Below are 18885 nucleotides of genomic sequence, written 5' to 3'. Positions count from 1 at the left end.
TCTGTCTTAAATAAATACTTATATTTAGATCGCTAAAATCGCTGTTTTAAAACGATTATAGAAAAACCATGAACCAATTTTTAAAATTCTTAGCCATTAATACAAATCCACGTGTGTCGACATGGACACACCTCTCATAGTAGCTACTTCAAATAACTTGAATTTATTATTCTTCAATCTGTCGCCTGAGCTCCACGGGAGAATTCTCGCTGCATTTATAATGTGTAATTGACTCTTGAGTTGTGGAGTATTGACCAACAATTTACAGTCAACATTCCATGCTTTGTTCAGGACGTGACGGTATGGAGTCGTAAATATCTGGGTACCGGAAGTGCCTGCTTTCCTGATGTAGTTATATATAAGACAATATTCGATCCCCTCGATATCACAACCAAGACACGGAAAGTTAAATGTTTAAAAAGACAGAATTGTTTAGAGTTCTGGTACTCGTTTTGCCGTCATTGATTTATTTCATCTAGGATTATAATCATCTCTGTAAGACACCATCTATCAGAGATAAGTAGGTGTTTTAAATATTCAATAACAACTTTGAAGACACACGAAACTTACTGAACCATCCCGTTTAGGATCGTATTATATTACAGTATATCTTGCTACCTGATTTGGATTCGGAAGAGTGACAAACATTTAAATCATCTCTGATTTATTGGAATTATATTTTCTAAGCCGTCTACTCAGAATGAATAACAATTACTTTGCATCCTTGATATTTATTTGTCTATGCACGAGGACATTGCTCTGTTATAGCTTCGGAGGCGTAGAGGATACAGGTGAGTAATCTATTAGTCCGTCCGTCTATATCCTTCCCTCTTATTCTATATATATCTATTTCTGTATATCTCTGTGTATATATACATATATATATATATATATATATATATATATATATATATATATATATATATATATATATATATATATATATATATATATATAGAGAGAGAGAGAGAGAGAGAGAGAGAGAGAGAGAAGATGTTGTATATTTGCATAGTCGGTTTTTAATGTTTATTATTATGTATTCCTTGATGTATATTACTTTGCTGGCAAATGCGCATGGTCTTGAATTACCTGTAACACTGACTACTGGAATATTTGCTTTATATAAGGTATGCTTGTTTTGTTTTGTTTGTTTGTTTGTTTTTCAACTTTGTCACATGTTCAAAGTATCAAAATATGAGTAAAAGCAAAAATTACCTTGGAATCAGCAAAATTTAGCGTCCCAAAGATATCCGAGCACTGTTGCAAAGTACAGGTATTTTCAACCCTTTTAGAACACCTACATGAGTACGGTCTTTAGCGGAAATAAGTCCTTAAATTTAATATTTGCAGAGGTGGCGTACAGGATGCAGCAATACGTGACTCAAAGCGACAAGTTTCTACAATTCCTAATTTGATCGAAAAGTTTTTAAAGTATTTTAATTTTGATCATATATATGTATGTTATATCTGCTAATATTGTCAGGAGTGTTCGAATAGATGTACGGTGTTTGTGTTTGGTTAAACCCAAAAATGATATCCTTCTCAAGATATGTAAGAAATCGAAAGCATTGCGCAGGCTGCCTACCACGTCAAGCAAGCGCATCATTAGCAAAACAGTATAAATTCCTGAAGGAGTATTTCTTAGCAAAATTCTTCGCTTCATATGCTGTAAGCTAAATCTCTCTAATTGGAATACCCTATTAATAGCAATTTGCACGGGCATCACTACCAATGTAGTCGGATTGTATATTGAATGAGAGATAGAGTAACAAAAGCAACCTCATTTTCCGAAGCCACAAAACTGTCTGAGAGTCTATATAAAGCTTAGACTCCTTACGAGTAAGAATTAGAAACCTCCTACTCAGTATACTTCGACATCAGTGAATTTAGGTACATATGTACAAGAATTAGAAACCCGGTACACAGTATCGTTCGATATCAGTGAATTTAGTGTACATATGTACAAGAATTAGAAACCAGGTACACAGTATCGTTCGATATCAGTGAATTTAGTGTACATATGTACAAGAATTAGAAACCCAGTACACAGTATCGTTCGATATCAGTGAATTTAGGTACATATGTACAAGAATTAGAAACCCGGTATACATTATCGTTCGATATCAGTGAATTTAGGTACATATGTACAAGAATTAGAAATCCGGTACTCCTTATATATATAAGAGTTAGAAACCCTAACTCGTTATTTTTAGACATCAGTGAAATTAGTGTACTTAAGAACAATAGTTAGAAACCCCATAATCTTTATTTCTTGTTAATAAAGTTATTAAAACTACAAATGATGAATATTGAGACTGCGTTTGACTAGTTTACTCAAAAATCGTTTCGAGACCAGGCTTAAAACTTGTTTTGGGATTAATCTCAAGTTCAAGGTCAAAACCACAATGTTAGGTATTATCATTGGGGTGTACCTACGTCACCAAAATTTAGCAGTCCATCAGAGGGGCCCAAGTTAATAAATATCGGAAAGTCATGTGATTGTTTACTGCTAGCTTTATTACACTTTAAGTTATAAACTGATAAAACGTTGCGGCTGTGAACTTGAGCTTGAGAGTACTGCTCAGCAAATGTTAAGAATAGAGAAACCAGGCCTTAGATACACGTGTATAGAAACATTGCCTTAGACACAAGTGTTCAGAAACCAGGCCTTAGACACAAGTGTATAGAAACCAAGCCTTAGACACAAATGTGTACAGAAACCAGGCCTTAGACACAAGTGTATAGAAACCAAGCCTTAGATACAAATGTGTACAGAAACCAGGCCTTAGACACAAAATATGTAATAAATATGTATAAACAAAATATGTATAAAACGTGCACAGAAACCAGGCCTCAGACACAAGTGTACAGAAACCAGGCCTTAGACACAAGTGTATAAAAACCAGGCCTTAGACACAGATGTGTACAGAAACAAAGCCTTAGACACAAAACATGTACATAAACCAGGTCTGATATACAAAAGGTGTACAGAAACCAGGCCTCAGACACAAAACGTGTACAGAGACTAGAACATTTGATTTTCATTCACAATAAAAATAGAACTGTCAAAATGTTTGAAGAAAAAAGAACATATAATTTTACATCGCATATCTGTGTTACGTCACAAATGTTGAAAAATTCTAAATACACTTATAGTTTTGGCTTGTGTCTGAGTTACGGTTTTCTACCCTGCTAGTTTCGTGACTAATATCTCTTGGAGCAAAGATAAAACGTTAGTATGAATCCTGATTTTTGGCAGTTTCTTGATGATAGAGATAAATAAGTTAATAAGTACGTACGATCCACTGTAGTGTATACGTAACGATCCACTGTTGTGTATACGTAACGATCCACTGTAGTGTATACTTAACGATCCACTGTTGTGTATACGTAACGATCCACTGTAGTGTATACGTAACGATCCACTGTTGTGTATACGTAACGATCCACTGTAGTGTATACGTAACGATCCACTGAAGTGTATACGTAACGATCCACTGTTATATAATATACTCCGAGAGAGACCTTCGTTATTTAATAGAATGCACTCAAGCACAGTCCAAGCCCAAAGTTGAAATAATAGCTCGGAGATACGAGTGAATAAAACCGCCACTGCAATATAAATCACTTCAGACAAGTATTTGCTCAACCATTTATTCTTCCAAAGAAAATAAAACCAAGTGTTTTTTTTTAAGGAGGATATCTTTTGTTTACAACGAGGTTTCTGAACTTGACTTAACTGGTCTCTAGCATTTCGGGACCAGTCTGATAAAACAAAATATATACCAGTCTGATAAAACAAAATATATACCATACCATATGCTTCTGGAGAAACGTATTTCCGCGATGTGTTGACACTTGATTTTATCGCATAAAATAGTGTCAGTTCTTTAGTAAATTGAACAAGATATACCTTTTTCCAAAATACAAATATTTCTTTCAAATGTATCATTCAGCAGTCAAACTACGTTTACAACATCTTGTGATCCTCCACCTTCGTCTTGCGATGCCGTAAAAAATCACACGCGTTCTCGATATATCCAGGTAATTCTTTGATGCATATGCCTGGAGATAAAATTTAAAATCAGTGGATTGAACCACTTACAGATATAATTCTTAAAGATAAATGACGAGTAAATTTCATTATCATTTTTCCGATACTCGTCGTTGTGATTGCAGAGATTAAGGCCTTCTAGTGACGTTCCGGGCACGTTCACAAATATAAGTAAATAGGTTTTAAAAGGGGAAATAACTGAGTTTTACAAATCCACTAAAACTTACCCCCACGAAAAGATATCAATGAACTTAAATACAGGTTAGCAGAATATTTGAATACTTCATATGTAGATGATTTTAATGAAAATCAAATACACTTCTTAGAAGCCCGTTACTGTTTTATGATTGTAATTAATGTATGCATGAATTAATGTAACAGGATGTCATCATTTTCGGACTTTGAGCTTGAAAGTGAGTTTCATGCCTAAGAGAATATAGTGTCATGTCAGGATACGTACAAACCAAACATTGACCTATGACTCAAGTCTTAATGTATACGGTCAACATCTGCCATATTATACTCCTCTATGTAACAGGTATTGTCGAAAGTTGCATACACATAAATGCATACACACACACACACACACACAGATATATATATATATATATATATATATATATATATATATATATATATATATATATATATATATATACTTACCTACCTACATACATACATACGCATGTGGAATGCTTTCTCAAACATGGATAGCATCAGACTAATTTATTTCTAACCTTCACAAACTCTAGCTATTTTCTCTGCTCATAAAAATAATAGGAATGCTTCTAAGAAAACCAGACTTTAAAGAGAAATACATAATCTTTAACTGTTTTCTTTAATATCTTGCCTGTGCGTGTTGAACCTTTTTATTATATTGTTTTCATTTTAATCTATGAATCCAATCATTTTTGTTCATCTTGTTCTTGTTTACCGTGATTCTAGTTTTGATAATTAGTGTTTGTTACATGTCAGAGAGGTGGGTGGGGGAGAGTGTATGGTCAGGGGTGAATTGAAAGTTGACGTTGATATGCAACTTGTGTATTTTTTTTTAGCAAAGGCAAAATAGTTTTTATTCTCTGATTTCCTATTTTCATAAAGACGTAATTGCTGGATTTTCTAAATGAGAGAATGGCGAACGCGTCATATCTTTCGTACCCGATTTATTGGCTGTGCAAAAGGTAAATTGGTTCGAGTTTGCAATCAACGAATTAATTAAAAATCTAATTGAAGGCTGTAATGAAAAGGTCATAGAATGCTTTCTGTTGGAGGATATATCTCAGTCAAACATAGTGTAAGCTGTTGTGAATTTGGCGAAAAAATGCAATTAAATATTGAAATATCTTTCCATCATAGGCAAAGCAATAACTTTTGATATTTCTTGAAATTAATGAAGAAATTTAATGAAATTATATCACAATTAAAATGGAAATAACATCGCGCGTATCGCTGAGAAGTCACCTATTTACACATAATGGAGGTTACTAATAAGAATCGATGGCAGGTGATATTTACTACGATTGTTCCTACCGTCAAATCAGAGATATTGCTTTCCCTATTTAAAGAAAAATAGCTAAAGCAATCAAATAGAAGACGCGATTCTTCGGTATGCGTTTTTTCCTAATTGTTTGATACAATAAGCTTTCTATCCTAATTGTTTGGTATAATATATATTCTATGCGCGATATATGGCATGTGATCCTAAAATAATTCACTTCATTTACTTTGAAAGAAACCCGATGCAAATAAATATAATTTTTGATTTTCGATCCGAACGCCATAACTACAATTATATCGCAACTGGTATTAAATAGATATGATTTGGAATGATGAAATCTTTGAACATTTTATATTTATGTACTGTCGAAGCATAATGAACAGATTGGGGTGCGAGTACAGGAAATTGAAGATCGTCACAGGAGATTGGCGTGAAAAGTGAAATAGATGATCAGAATAATTTTTTTAAAAAATTGAGAAAGTTGCATTCTCTTGAATAAGTGCATTTTGATGGGTGAGCTTTTAGACTGCTTAGAAATAATTAGAAAATTAATGTTGATAAAACCTTATACAAAAGCTTCCAATAAAGGCTTCTATTCATAAGGAGTAAGTGTCAAATCTTATTTGGTGTATTGTCAAAACACATTTCATTAAAAAGGACACACACAATTAAAAAGAATTACTAGTAACTTAAGATTTGGTCCCTGCATGTTGATTCACAAGTTATGGAGTTGAAAATTGGAACATTTCTTTCCCCCGGAGGAATTTAGAATTTTGATTTGTATGTGATATACAAATATATGCGTGCTCTGTTAAGTTTGAAGTTGTATTTTTTAAGTTATTCTCATAAAAATAAGCATTTTTTAATTTGAATTTTGATGTTCTCATATGTGTACGGCTGATCTAACAACGAGCATATATATGCTCTATAAATTAAACAGTTGCATTTTAACAAAAATTCTGGAGTTTGTTAAAAGAAGCAAAAAATTCAAGTCTGGGTTTGAAGCATGGTCCGACGAGAAAGTGTTGTCTGGGTTTGAAGCATGGTCCGACGAGAAAGTGTTGTCGGGGTTTGAAGCATGGTCCGACGAGAAAGTGTTGTCGGGGTTTGAAGCATGGTCCGACGAGAAAGTGTTGTCGGGGTTTGAAGCATGGTCCGACGAGAAAGTGTTGTCGGGGTTTGAAGCATGGTCCGACGAGAAAGTGTTGTCGGGGTTTGAAGCATGGTCCGACGCGAAAGTAGCAGTTGAATTTCAATATCGCATGTCAAAAACTCCAATTTCACACGTTGAATCAAATTGCTGGTGTTGAACGTTCTATTTCACTTGCTAAGTTTTAAAATCGTATCTGATCACTTGCATAGCGTGGTTGAAGGTTCCATTTTCTACAATTTGAGTTCCCTCTTTTAAGTCGAAAATAGAACCAATTTGTTAAATTTATGTTATGCGTGTGACAAAAATTTAACTTTTTGCACACTTCTAGTAATACAATCTTGTGAGCCTCAAAAGTCCCCCCCCCCCCGGCTAGAAAGTAAGGGCATGGTAAATATCCTCCCAAAAAGGCGTTTTAAACATGTATCACACGATCAACAAGTAAACCCAACAAACAAACCTAATTTTATCGCGAATTACATATAGTTTTGAGGGATTTTCTACATTTTAAGCGTTTTCAACATTTTAAGCGTTTCCATGGCATAATTTTAGCTATCTAACTGTAAATAACACTTACTATAGGAAACATTCTGGTTGTTTCGCGCTCCTATGTGTTGATGGGATGGGGTCGCAGACTCCACAAGACCTCTGAATCGTTGTTATTTTTGTGTATTGTTATTATTATTATTGTTCTTGTTGCTGTTGTTGTTCATACATTGCATGGATAATTCACATTTGCATCTGTGAGAAATGAAATGAGCATTTGGCACTGAACAAAAGGCAAATTGTTGGGAAAAACGCAGGCACAATGTAACAAAAACCCAACAAAATAAAACAAACAAACAAACACAAAGATAAACGGGAAAAGAAAGTCTGCCGCGACTTCATGTTGAAATCACAATCAACACAAAGATGTAAAATGTGTGACCTCAATCCCAATCTCAAAAGATGAAACGAACACGATGTCGCATTGTCTTAACATCATGACAACTCATCCAATGTAAGAACAAAATCAATCAAGGTGTTTAGCAATAAAAATGAATGAAGAAAAAAAAATCAAAACTTGAATTAAAACATCAATGCAAATTTTCTATATGACTGATCCAAAGGCAAAATGGGCGAAAGTGAATGTCGCAGGATGGCCATGGCTTCATGCAGATACACCCCAAGTATGGAGAAAACTCATCCATTAGTTTGGTAAATATAAGCAAATACAACACAAAACAATCTACAACCTTAACGCAAATTTTCTATAATTGTGACCATGATCATAAGGCCAAAGAGCAAGTGCGCATGTCAACAATGGAATCATTGGCTTAGCTATAACTCGTTCCAAGTATGAATAAATCCGTCAAGGAGTTTTGAAAATATAAGCAAATCAAAACCTTTTCAACTTCATATGACTGGGACCTTGTCTCCAAGTATGATGTCAGTGAGTATCATGATGCCAATTTAGTTTGGTGTTCACGGCACAGCAAAACAAGTAGGTCATTGGAAAATTGGAATAAAGTACCTTGCCCAAGGATATACACCAGATGCCGCCTTCGGAAACGTAACTCCTATGTCTCGTTTACCGCTGATATTGGCTCGAAAATAAAAATTCGAGTAAAGTCTGAGATGTAAAAAAAACCCAGACTACATTGACCTTCTTTAAGTTGTTATTTTTGGTTGTAACCTAGATGCATATACATGCAAAATTGTGTTGCTCCTGGGACTAACAATGCGAGAGGAACTAACCACCCACCCACCCCAAATAAAACCTCCCACAATAACCTTAAATCAACCTCATTATAAGGTTTTCAAGTAAAATAACAATTATAAACATAAAAGTCATTGCAGACCTTGTTCAGGCAGGTTTTAGGTGGTGCCAGTGATTTCGTCCGATCCTGGATAATACTACCATGTCGGCGTTAAAAATACGTAATCAACATCACACAGAACAAAAAAGATGAAATATTGAATACAGGAATATAAATTTTAAAAATGTGTTCCATACTTGTGGTAATTATTAGACATGAAATGGAACTTTCAACCACCGCCGTATAATTCAACAAAGAATATCTTAAAATGCGTCATATCAAATGGAACTTTCAAAACAAACAAGTTGATTCAACGTGTGAAACTGGAATTCTCCACATACAACGTTAAAATTTCAACCACCGCTGTGTAATTAAACCTAAACAGGTTAAAAACGCGACGTATGAAATGGAACGTTTTAACGCAAACACTTTGACTCAACATGTCAAACTGGAATTCTCAACAACCAACATTGAAATTTCAACCGCCGCTATGCAATTCAGAGATAAAATCTAAAAACTCAACTCAGAAAATAGAACTCTCAACCACTGCAATGTAATTCAACAAACGAAGTTGCAAGACACGAAATATGAACTGGAACTTTCAATACCAAATATTTTACTCGACATGCGAAATTGCTCTAGCTGTTGTCCCATACAGAGCCCCATATTAAAGCAAATAGTGGAGTTATCAATTGTTCATGATTTAAGAGATACTTTCAAATCGATTGCACATGGTCTGAAAGCTTACATTTTGATGTCAAACCTGGTCTGATTGTCCATAGTCGTTGACATTGTACGTCATCTGGCAGTAGCCCTGTTAGGTTTCTTTTTATCCGCGCGAAGCTATTTCTTGTCCTAACAAACCAGATGTGATAAAAAAAAGTTCACCTTGCCCATTGCCACTACATATTGTTACAAAAGTCTCTTTTCTTTTGCTTGTTAGTTGTTGTTGTTTTTTTTTTTTTTTTTTTTTTTGTTGCGGTTAGGGATCTCTTCAAATCAAAATACATGTATTTGGCTATGAGCGTACGAATGTCACATACCTAAAAATTCGCCAGTCGTATACATCATCTAGTCTCTATTAAAAAACACTAACATCTGACATTTAGGAAAGTGTATCAGGTGCTCTCTCTCTCTCTCGAACGAACGAACGAACGAACGATCGACAGTCACACAAATGACTCTCTCTCTCTCTCTCTCTCTCTCTCTCTCTTAAGCAGCCACTGAAGTTAACGTTAAGTTTAGAATGGATGTATCTGAAATGAAGATATGGTTAAATAACAGACACCAACTGGATATGGGATGTTGCTATTTCAGGAAGGTGACCATTAATTGAGATCACAGCATGTGTCGTTTTGAAGGGAAACCAACTATACGCATTACACAATACAATGCAGCATAACGTACCAATATATTTTTAAGTCGTTACCAAAAGAGACATAAGTTTAAAAAAGACGAAAAAGGTTTGGTTTGATTAGAATCAGAGAGTGACTTCCTTGTAAGTAATTAATGACCTATTCACGTACGTATAGTTCCCACTGGTCCAGGAAATGGCGGCCTTCGTATTTCCCTGTGATACTTCCGGTACGAGATGGATGGATAACGTACAGTTGTGTTTTAACATAATGTGACATATGGTGTAAGTTTAACAGACTAGTTCTTGTGTCCAGATTATGTTAACGGAGAAGAGAAAATCCAAATTTCTACAAAAGATGCAAAGATATGGCATGATTTGTGAACGAAATGTCAGAACTCGTTGTTCATGAATAATGTTTTCCTTTAAATGTTTTACGTGTATGCTCTACACAGTCTATGTCACACTTTGACGATCGTCAATACAGAGAGAGAGAGAGAGAGAGAGAGAGAGAGAGAGATGGGGTTGGGGTGGGATGGGACTCTGTTCTGTAACAAAATATTCTCGCAGGTAGTGCCTGAATAACGCTTAAGATATGTTTAAAATGAATTATGTTTACAATATTTTGCAGAAATGTCAGATCTAGAAGGCACAAGAAAAGCTGTATTTCTTCTCGACCTTCTAAAGGGAATTTCACCTTCAGAACAGACAGATCCACGATCAGAAATACGAGCAAGTCACGTATATAAAGGTAGGTCAAGGAACTGATCAATTTTGTCTTTTTTAGCATTGTATTATTGAGAGCTTTCTTCGATGTTTGGTACATTTGACCCACCCACCTCTCTCTCTCTCTCTCTCTCTCTCTCTCTCGATCGATCGATCGATCGATCGATCGATCGATCGATCAAACGAACGAACGAACGAATGATCGACAGTCACACAAATGACCAGAGTTTGAAATCATTCAGACAAAATAATAATTGGCATACTAATATATTTTCACATTGCAAATACCATAAGCCACTGTAGGAAAGTGAGTCATTTGACGTGTTGGAAGAAATGAATGGCGGACCCTATTTCGCATTGGTCATTTGACAAATTGTTCTGTATTGTAAGCTACAAAAATGTTCATCATCTTGAACAATGCAGAGAGAGTCATGCTCACTTTTAAAATGTATCGGACTTATGCCCTGATCCACCCATGTCCAGTCAGTCTTTGTAACAAAATAATCGACATGGTTAGAACGTTATCACGTTTGGCCTTGAACTTCTTTCTGCCATTTCAGTTAAGAGCATTAAATATACATGAGTTCTGTCGCACTGATTTGATACATTGTTCTCAATAATCTCCAGCATATACCGGACTAAGTCAGAATCGACGTTACCTTTTACGATTGCTTCGTATGTGCGAAATATGTAGAATAAAAGTCATTTAGAAAACAAATTCAGGAACACCAAGAACACGCGATTTACATACCGAGCCTTGCTTTTGAGAGAAGGGAAAGAACACTAGATTTATGTGCCGAGCCTTGCTTTTGAGAGAAGGAAAAAAACACTAGATTTACGTACCGAGCCATGTGTTGAGAGAAGAGAAAGAACACTAAATGTACGTGCCGAGCCTTGCTTTTGAGACAAGGGAAAGAACACTAGATTTACGTGCCGAGCCATGTTTTTGAGAGAAGGAAAAAACAGTAGATTTACGTAACGAGCCATGTTTTTGAGAGAAGGAAAAGAACACTAGTTTAACGTACCGAGCCATCTTTTTGAGATAAGGGAATGAACACTAGTCTTACCTACCGAGCCATTGTTTTGAGAGAATGGAAAGAACACTTGTTTTACATACCGAGCCAAGTTTTTCAGAGAAAGTAAAAGAACACTAGATTTACGTACCAAGCCATGTTTTTGAGAGAAGGGAAAGAACATTAGATTTACGTGCCGAGCCTTGCTTTTGAGAGAAGGGAAAATACAATAGATTTACGTGCCGAGCCATGCTTTTGAGAGAAGGGAAAGAACACTAGAGTTACGTGCCGAGCCATGCTTTTGAGAGAAGGGAAAATACGCTAGACTTACGTGCCGAGCCATGCTTTTGAGAGAAGGGAAAAGACACTAGATTTACGTGTCGAGCCATTTTTTGACAGAAGGGAAAGAACACTAGATTTACGTGCCGAACAATGCTTTTGAGAGAAGGGAAAATACACCAGATTTACGTGCCGAGCCATGCTTTTGAGTGAAGGGAAAAGACACTAGATTTACGTGCCGAGCCATTGTTTGACAGAAGGGAAAGAACACTAGATTTACCTGCCGAACCATGCTTTTGAGAGAATGGAAAAGACACTAGATTTACGTACCGAACTATTTTTTGAGAGAAGGGAAAGAACGCTAAATTTACATACAGAGTCATCTTTACGAGAGATGGAAAAACACGACTCATTCTACTACTCGCAGAACATAAACCACATAAAGTATTAGTGTAGAGTATCCATCGAGATGGAGTCTTGTCCACTACAGTACTCGTGGCTAGTCTTTCTGGATCTGAGCGGTGCCGGTACCGATCAGAAACCTTCGTGCTCTCCTCTATACCGCAGCGGTTCGGGTCGGACCATGGGATAGGACAGTTTGTTTGGATTGATATAAAATAACCGGCCGTTTCATTCCTATTGAAGATTTTGTGCTCCAGGTTTATATAGACATAACCCTTGGTAATGGCACAAATGCAAAACAGTTTCCAGACGTTTTGAGCTAACAATCATTTTGTTAATGGGGAAACCAATTTACATCAACATACAATTACTAAACACAGAAGAAGAAAAAAATGGTACTTTCTCTCACATACCAAAGAGAACACGAGTGAAATCTTGCTTGAAACATGAAATCAATGCAAATGAAAGAATTATATTTTCTACCAGATATATATTTTTATAAAAATTTAAAGGTCGGTGCTAGTAACGAACCAGTATGACATTCTGTTGACTGGTGTTTCACTTGTATAATACATCAATCCAAACTTGGCATTGTAGCATACATAATAAATTTAAAGGCATACATGAAATTGTATTGCCATGCATGCAACAGTCTTTTGAAAACGGATACAAGCGATGAAGTGCGTCTGGCGTACATTACCCAAGAAATTGCGACCACTGTATAAATCTAATTTCAATATGAGAGAGAGAGAGAGAGAGAGAGAGAGAGATATTTACAATTGCGGTAAAGTGCATTACAAAGATTTGTATCACTCTCACGCATTAAAATGATCCGTATCTCTCTCATGTATTCAATGATCTGTTTCACTCTCACATATTTGAATGATCTGTATCACTCTCACGCATTCAAATGATGTGTATCACTCTCATGCATTCAAATGATGTGTATTACTCACGCATTTAAATGATCTGTATCACTCTCATGCATTCAAATGATCTGTACTAAAATTTAGGACGTAATGTTCAATTGGATTCAGTTAAATCAAATTAGGATAGATACCCAATTAGGGCACACTTAAAGGTACGAAAAATGCTTAATTTAAGCCAATTAGAAAATATATTTTACTTTAACTTGAGAGGAATTTCTATATGTAAAGTACATGTTGTCACAAGTAATTTTCACATGCTAATCCAAGCAGCCATACATGTTTGACATATTTCATAATTTTGGCAGTAATTTACTAATGCAATAAGGTATTTCCGGCAACACTAGGGTAAAAAAAAACACCGAAAAACCCCAAAGCCTGTCTACGTAACACGAGAAAGAAATTTTTAACAGACACATATAAAAACTATTATTATTGCTTCAACTTGTCGTCATTATTGTTCTTCTATTGCCGTAGTCATTGTCATGGTCTTTATTGACAGCAAGATTTTAATTTTATTATCATAGATAAATTAATACCTCAAATATTATTGTTTTCTATCTGAAATTTAAAACGCCTTCTTCTCTACTTCTCGTACTTCACGTTATATAGCCATCTTAAAATACAAACTCAATACGTTAATGATAAAAAAGGAGAGATCGATATTTTCGTATTGGGAATATTTTTCTGCACTTGTTCGTATTTTTACAGCCCGTTTATTTTGCTTCGAACTAATTTAATTCTATTTTTCATAGAGACAGACGACAGGCCATATTCCCAATATAACCTTGGGAAACGAGACTTCATGATACTTCCTCCAGCCAATGAATGGTGCCGGTTAATGGGATTCCGAAAATGCCCGTATTACGGAAGCTAACACACGTCATTTCCTTCAGGACCGGAAATCCATTAGAACTGTACGGAGATTTTATGTGAAAATATTCAAATGAAAAATGATATATTTTTGCACTGATTCTGCTTTGTTTGGAAAAAAAGAAAATAAAAGATGGACATGGTAGCAGATCATTAGACATGATGAGGACAGCAGTGCGCTTTGAAGATCAATATAAATATAATACATAATATAATGCATATTGCAGATAGTTTCATTGATCTGCATATATCAGCCACGGCAATGCACTTATCAATTTGCATCGTGTTTAAAGTTAGTCTTTCTACATTTTATCTTGCTATGGTAGTAATACCAGAAATACAGAATATTTATACTTCGTAGAGTTATTTTTTTCTTTTCTTCTCTCTAATATAATTTTCACACCACTACTTCTTCACCGAATTTTGTGGTAATACAATAGGGATATCATTTGTACCGGGTCCTTCTTGACAAATCTGTTGTATAACACAAGTGCGCCACATTGATTTTATTCGCCAGTTTTAATTGATTACTCTTATCTTTACACATTAGCGTGTAATGCTAAATTAACTTATTTGAGTCACAGGTCTTGTTAGACTACTTAAATTCTACAAATCGATTAACATACCAAGTGAATTACGCCCATTCAGGTAGAAGAAACGGAAGCCATTGCCTTCTAAACATGCAGTTCATGCTCTAATATAATACCAAACAATATTTTTATCTCGAATTAATAAACACTTATACACTGAGATATCCCGAGAATCCCTTATGCTAAGAAAGTATGGATGTTTTATTTTACAAAAATAGCCCATACTACCATAAAGTCTCGTGAACAATGTACTGTAATAAATTTGGAGCCTGAGCCATTTACGTATAGCTCTCCATTTTAAGGATTTATTAGATTTTCTCGATCACTTGTTTGATTATGGGAAGTCGGTGTTGGGGAAATAGTCCTCAGCCCGAGAAATTAGCCAATTACTAGATGCTAACAAAAAGAGTACAGTTCGGATGAAATTTCCTTTTGGCGTTGTTTAATTTCATATTGAGTTCAGGCCAAAACTGCTTAATTGGGCATTGAGCCAAGTAGTTCCTATTAAAATCTAATTGTGTAGATTGATTGTGTGACTCAATGTGCAGTATTTGTGATGATTACTGGTAAATGGTACAATGGAATAATTGAGACTAGACTGGTCCGTCAATTGGGAGGCGCCTTTTATTGTTGCTATGATGATAAGTATAATTTAGAGTTACATAGAGAAAGTAATTCTCTGTGTTGGTGTTTGAGTTGTATATTTTTTACGGCGTGAAATACTGGCGCTACGTTACGGAAACGAAATAAGGAGAAACCATGCAGTTGTGGGGCTGGAATGCAACTGAGAAGTTTTGTTGTAAATGTATAGTTGTGATATTTGTGGTCATGCACTGATTAGAAGAAAAAAATCATTTATAGTCTGGACGCGTTGGAATTTCATTTGACCATGGTCGTTGTCGAGAATTCCTTGGAAATCAGGGGAAAATAAATGACTTCTAGCAGGATTCAAGCTAGGGTTGAATTCGCACGGTAAAGATACCCCTTTGGCTTATTATAGTACATATGACGTCTGCTCCTAGAAATTGACTGATTACTGGGTTTGAGAAATTTCTTCCCAACACCGACTCCTCGTCATCAAACTAAAACCTGACAACGTTATAAAAGGAGACGTAAATGCAGATAACAAAGATTTACATTATTCTACAAATTTACTTTGAATTTGATGTCTGAGAGTTATTATAAGTCCTGTCAGCGATTCGTTGTAGTGCAGCCAACAAGGTCAGGAAAAAATTTGCAGGAACACAGGGAATCATTCTCAGAGAGTAATGCCTGAACAAAAATATAAAAGTAGCATCCGAAATATTTTATCCGGATACAAAGTCCAACGTAAAGTAAGCGTAAAGTACAAAGTCCAATGTAAAATAGGTGGAGTGGGTTTTATAACACAACATTAACCGGGCAGAAATATACAAGAACATCCCAAATAACATACATGAAAAAAAATTAATAATATCACGAATATTTGATTCTTCTTCGATGCATCTTTTTATGTGAATGCATCCACAAAATCTCTTAGGTTCATGGCTAATTAAATAAAAGCCTGACACTTTTGGACCTGAAATGGGAAGTCGTCAAAAAATGGTGTTGGGATCGAACTGAATAGGAAGTATACGAATATTAGTGGAATTAGTACAATAATGTTCTTTATCTGCAATAAATCATTTGGATTTGCCAATAAAAGATAGAATAAAATAAAACAGCCACGAGTAATTTACTTATTTTCTAACAAAACATTTTCCTTTGGAGAAAGGACGCCAAAACAGCACGTAAGTGTATGTTTATATCAGCCAAGAGGGGGCTTTGAAACCGTCTCTTTAATTTAATTGTTTTTTATTCAGTTGCTAAAATGAATCCAATTAACAACAAAATATATATTAAAAAGGTTTGAATACTAAAACACATAACAATGTTGAATTTCTTTACACAAGCTTTTGGGGTTTTTGTATTGTGAGACGGTAGACTTTAAAGATCTTATATATTTACTGAAACCCTCTTGAATATGTATATGTCAGTTTATATTTTATCTTTTGAAGTTAAAGTCAGCACCGGCCTAATCCCTTTAAAAATGATTGTGTATTGTTTTCGACCAAACACATCCAAAGGAAATTCGATGTAAAAAAAATCATGGAATTATTTTGCTTGTCACAGCGGCATTGGAAATCATGACAGTCTTCAATAAAGGTAAAAATTACTTAGGTTGATCTAAATAAATTTATCTCAGTCATGACATGATATATATTTTATCTCAGTCATGACATGATATATATTTTATCTCAGTCATGACATGATATATATTTTATCTCAGTCATGACATGATATATATATATATATATATATATATATATATATATATATATATATATATATATATATATATATATATATATATATATAAAAAATCTCAGACATGACATGATATATGTTTTCTCAATCATGACAAGATATATTTTTTGTCTCAGACATGACATGATATATGTTTTCTCAATCATGACATGATATATATTTGATCTCAGTCATGACTTCGTATTACTGCAAGGCTGTTGAAGACTACACCCGGTACCGTACGAAATTTTGGACCACTGACACATCTATGTCAGTAAAAGAAGAATGAATAAGATAGAATGCCCATGACAGAAATTTATTACACTTGAATTTGCCACTACCACAGTGCTCAGAATAGTGGGTTTTGGATCTTATACTAGGAGAAAATCCCCTGTAAGATTATAAAAGCCGAAAACGGCAGAAATATATTTGACAATTGCTAACATTTGATACGAGTGTTTATTGATGTATTATAATTTTCCAGTTGGAAAAATAAACTTTCAGATTAAAACAAAAAGAAAATTAACCATAAGTTTCTTTTTATTTCTTACATTTTTAATGTGTCTAACAGTAAACTGTAATGACTTTATTGAGTAAACTTTTAAAGCATGAAGTTGTAATGGCGGATAGAATCTTTTGTTAACAAGGGTCATCTAAACATTATCAGTTAAGAAAACATATTTTAAAGAATAGCCTGTTGGTTTGCTGGTTTCACTAGGTGGTGATTTGACTATTTGGTTTGCTGGTTTGACTAGTTGGTTTGCTGCTTGAGCTGGTTGGTTTGCTGGTTTGACTAATTGGTTTGCTGGTTTCACTAGGTGGTGATTTGATTATTCGGTTTGCTGGTCTGACTAGTTGGTTTGCTCGTTGGATTGGTTGGTTTGCTGGTTCGACTATTTGGTTTGCTAGTTTGACTATTTGGTTATTTGGTTTGCTGGTTTGACTATTTAGTTTGCTGATTTGACTATTTTGGTTTGCTGGTTCGACTATTTGGTTGCTGGTTTGACGGTTTGCTGGTTTGACTAGTTGGTTTGCTGGTTGAGCTGGTTGGTTTGCTGGTCTGACTATTTGGTTTGCTGGTTTGACTATTTGGTTTGCTGGTTCGAATATTTTGTTTGCTGATTTGACTATTTGGTTTGCTGGTTTGACTAGTTGGTTTGCTGGTTGGGCTGGTTGGTTTGCTGGTTCGACTATTTGGTTTGCTGGTTCGACTATTTGGTTTGCTGGTTTGACTATTTGGTTTGCGGGTTTGACTATTTGGTTTGCTGGTTTGACTAGTTGGTTTGCTGGTTGGGCTGGTTGGTTTGCTGGTTCGATTATTTGGTTTGCTGTTTCAACTATTTGGTTTGCTGTTTGACTATTTGGTTTGCTGGTTGTCTATTTGGTTCGCTGGATGGACTTGTTGGTTTGCTGGTTCGACTATTTGGTTTGCTGGTTGACTATTTGGTTTGCTGGTTTGACTAGTTGGTTTGCTGGTTGGACTGGTTGGTTTGCTGGTTGACTATTTGGTTTACTGGTTCGACTATTTGGTTTGCGGGTTTGACTATTTGGTTTGCTGGTTTGACTATTTGGTTTGCTGGTTGGACTGGTTGGTTTGCTGGTTTGACTATTTGGTTTGCTGGTTTGACTATATGATTAGCTAATACAACTGCAAGTCCCATGCAGGCATTTTATTAAAAAGATGTAAAACATATGAATAGGAAACAATGGTCAGTTTAATTAATATAGATCAATAGTCATATGTGGACATAAAATGTTTGGACCTGCACAAAATAAAAAATCGAGGTCAGTCTCATTTTCACTGGTCATTTCGGTTTATCTTTGCGTTGAATTTTAGGCGAATTTAGGTACAGATTTATTAATAACAAAGCTTGAACTGTTCGGATGATGGCGAAA

At 35.1% G+C, this 18885-nt stretch overlaps 1 protein-coding gene across 1 annotated transcript; it reads left to right on the top strand.

Moving 5' to 3' along the window:
- The first annotated feature begins 390 nt into the window (after positions 1 to 390).
- LOC149772805 (uncharacterized) lies at positions 391 to 14723 on the top strand. The gene is made up of 3 exons (XM_089947264.1): positions 391 to 791; positions 10487 to 10606; positions 13957 to 14723. The coding sequence occupies exons 1-3, from the start codon at positions 701 to 703 to the stop codon at positions 14076 to 14078; spliced, it is 333 nt and encodes a 110-aa protein (XP_089803390.1). The 5' UTR covers positions 391 to 700; the 3' UTR covers positions 14079 to 14723.
- The last annotated feature ends 4162 nt before the right edge of the window (positions 14724 to 18885 follow it).

Source organism: Sinohyriopsis cumingii, unplaced genomic scaffold (genome assembly GCF_028554795.1).
Source record: "Sinohyriopsis cumingii isolate HCF-2022 unplaced genomic scaffold, ASM2855479v2 utg001170l, whole genome shotgun sequence".
Classification (NCBI taxonomy): Eukaryota; Metazoa; Mollusca; class Bivalvia; order Unionida; family Unionidae; genus Sinohyriopsis; species Sinohyriopsis cumingii.
Note: the sequence above shows the minus strand (reverse complement) of the source record. Positions and strands in the feature narration are given on the sequence as shown.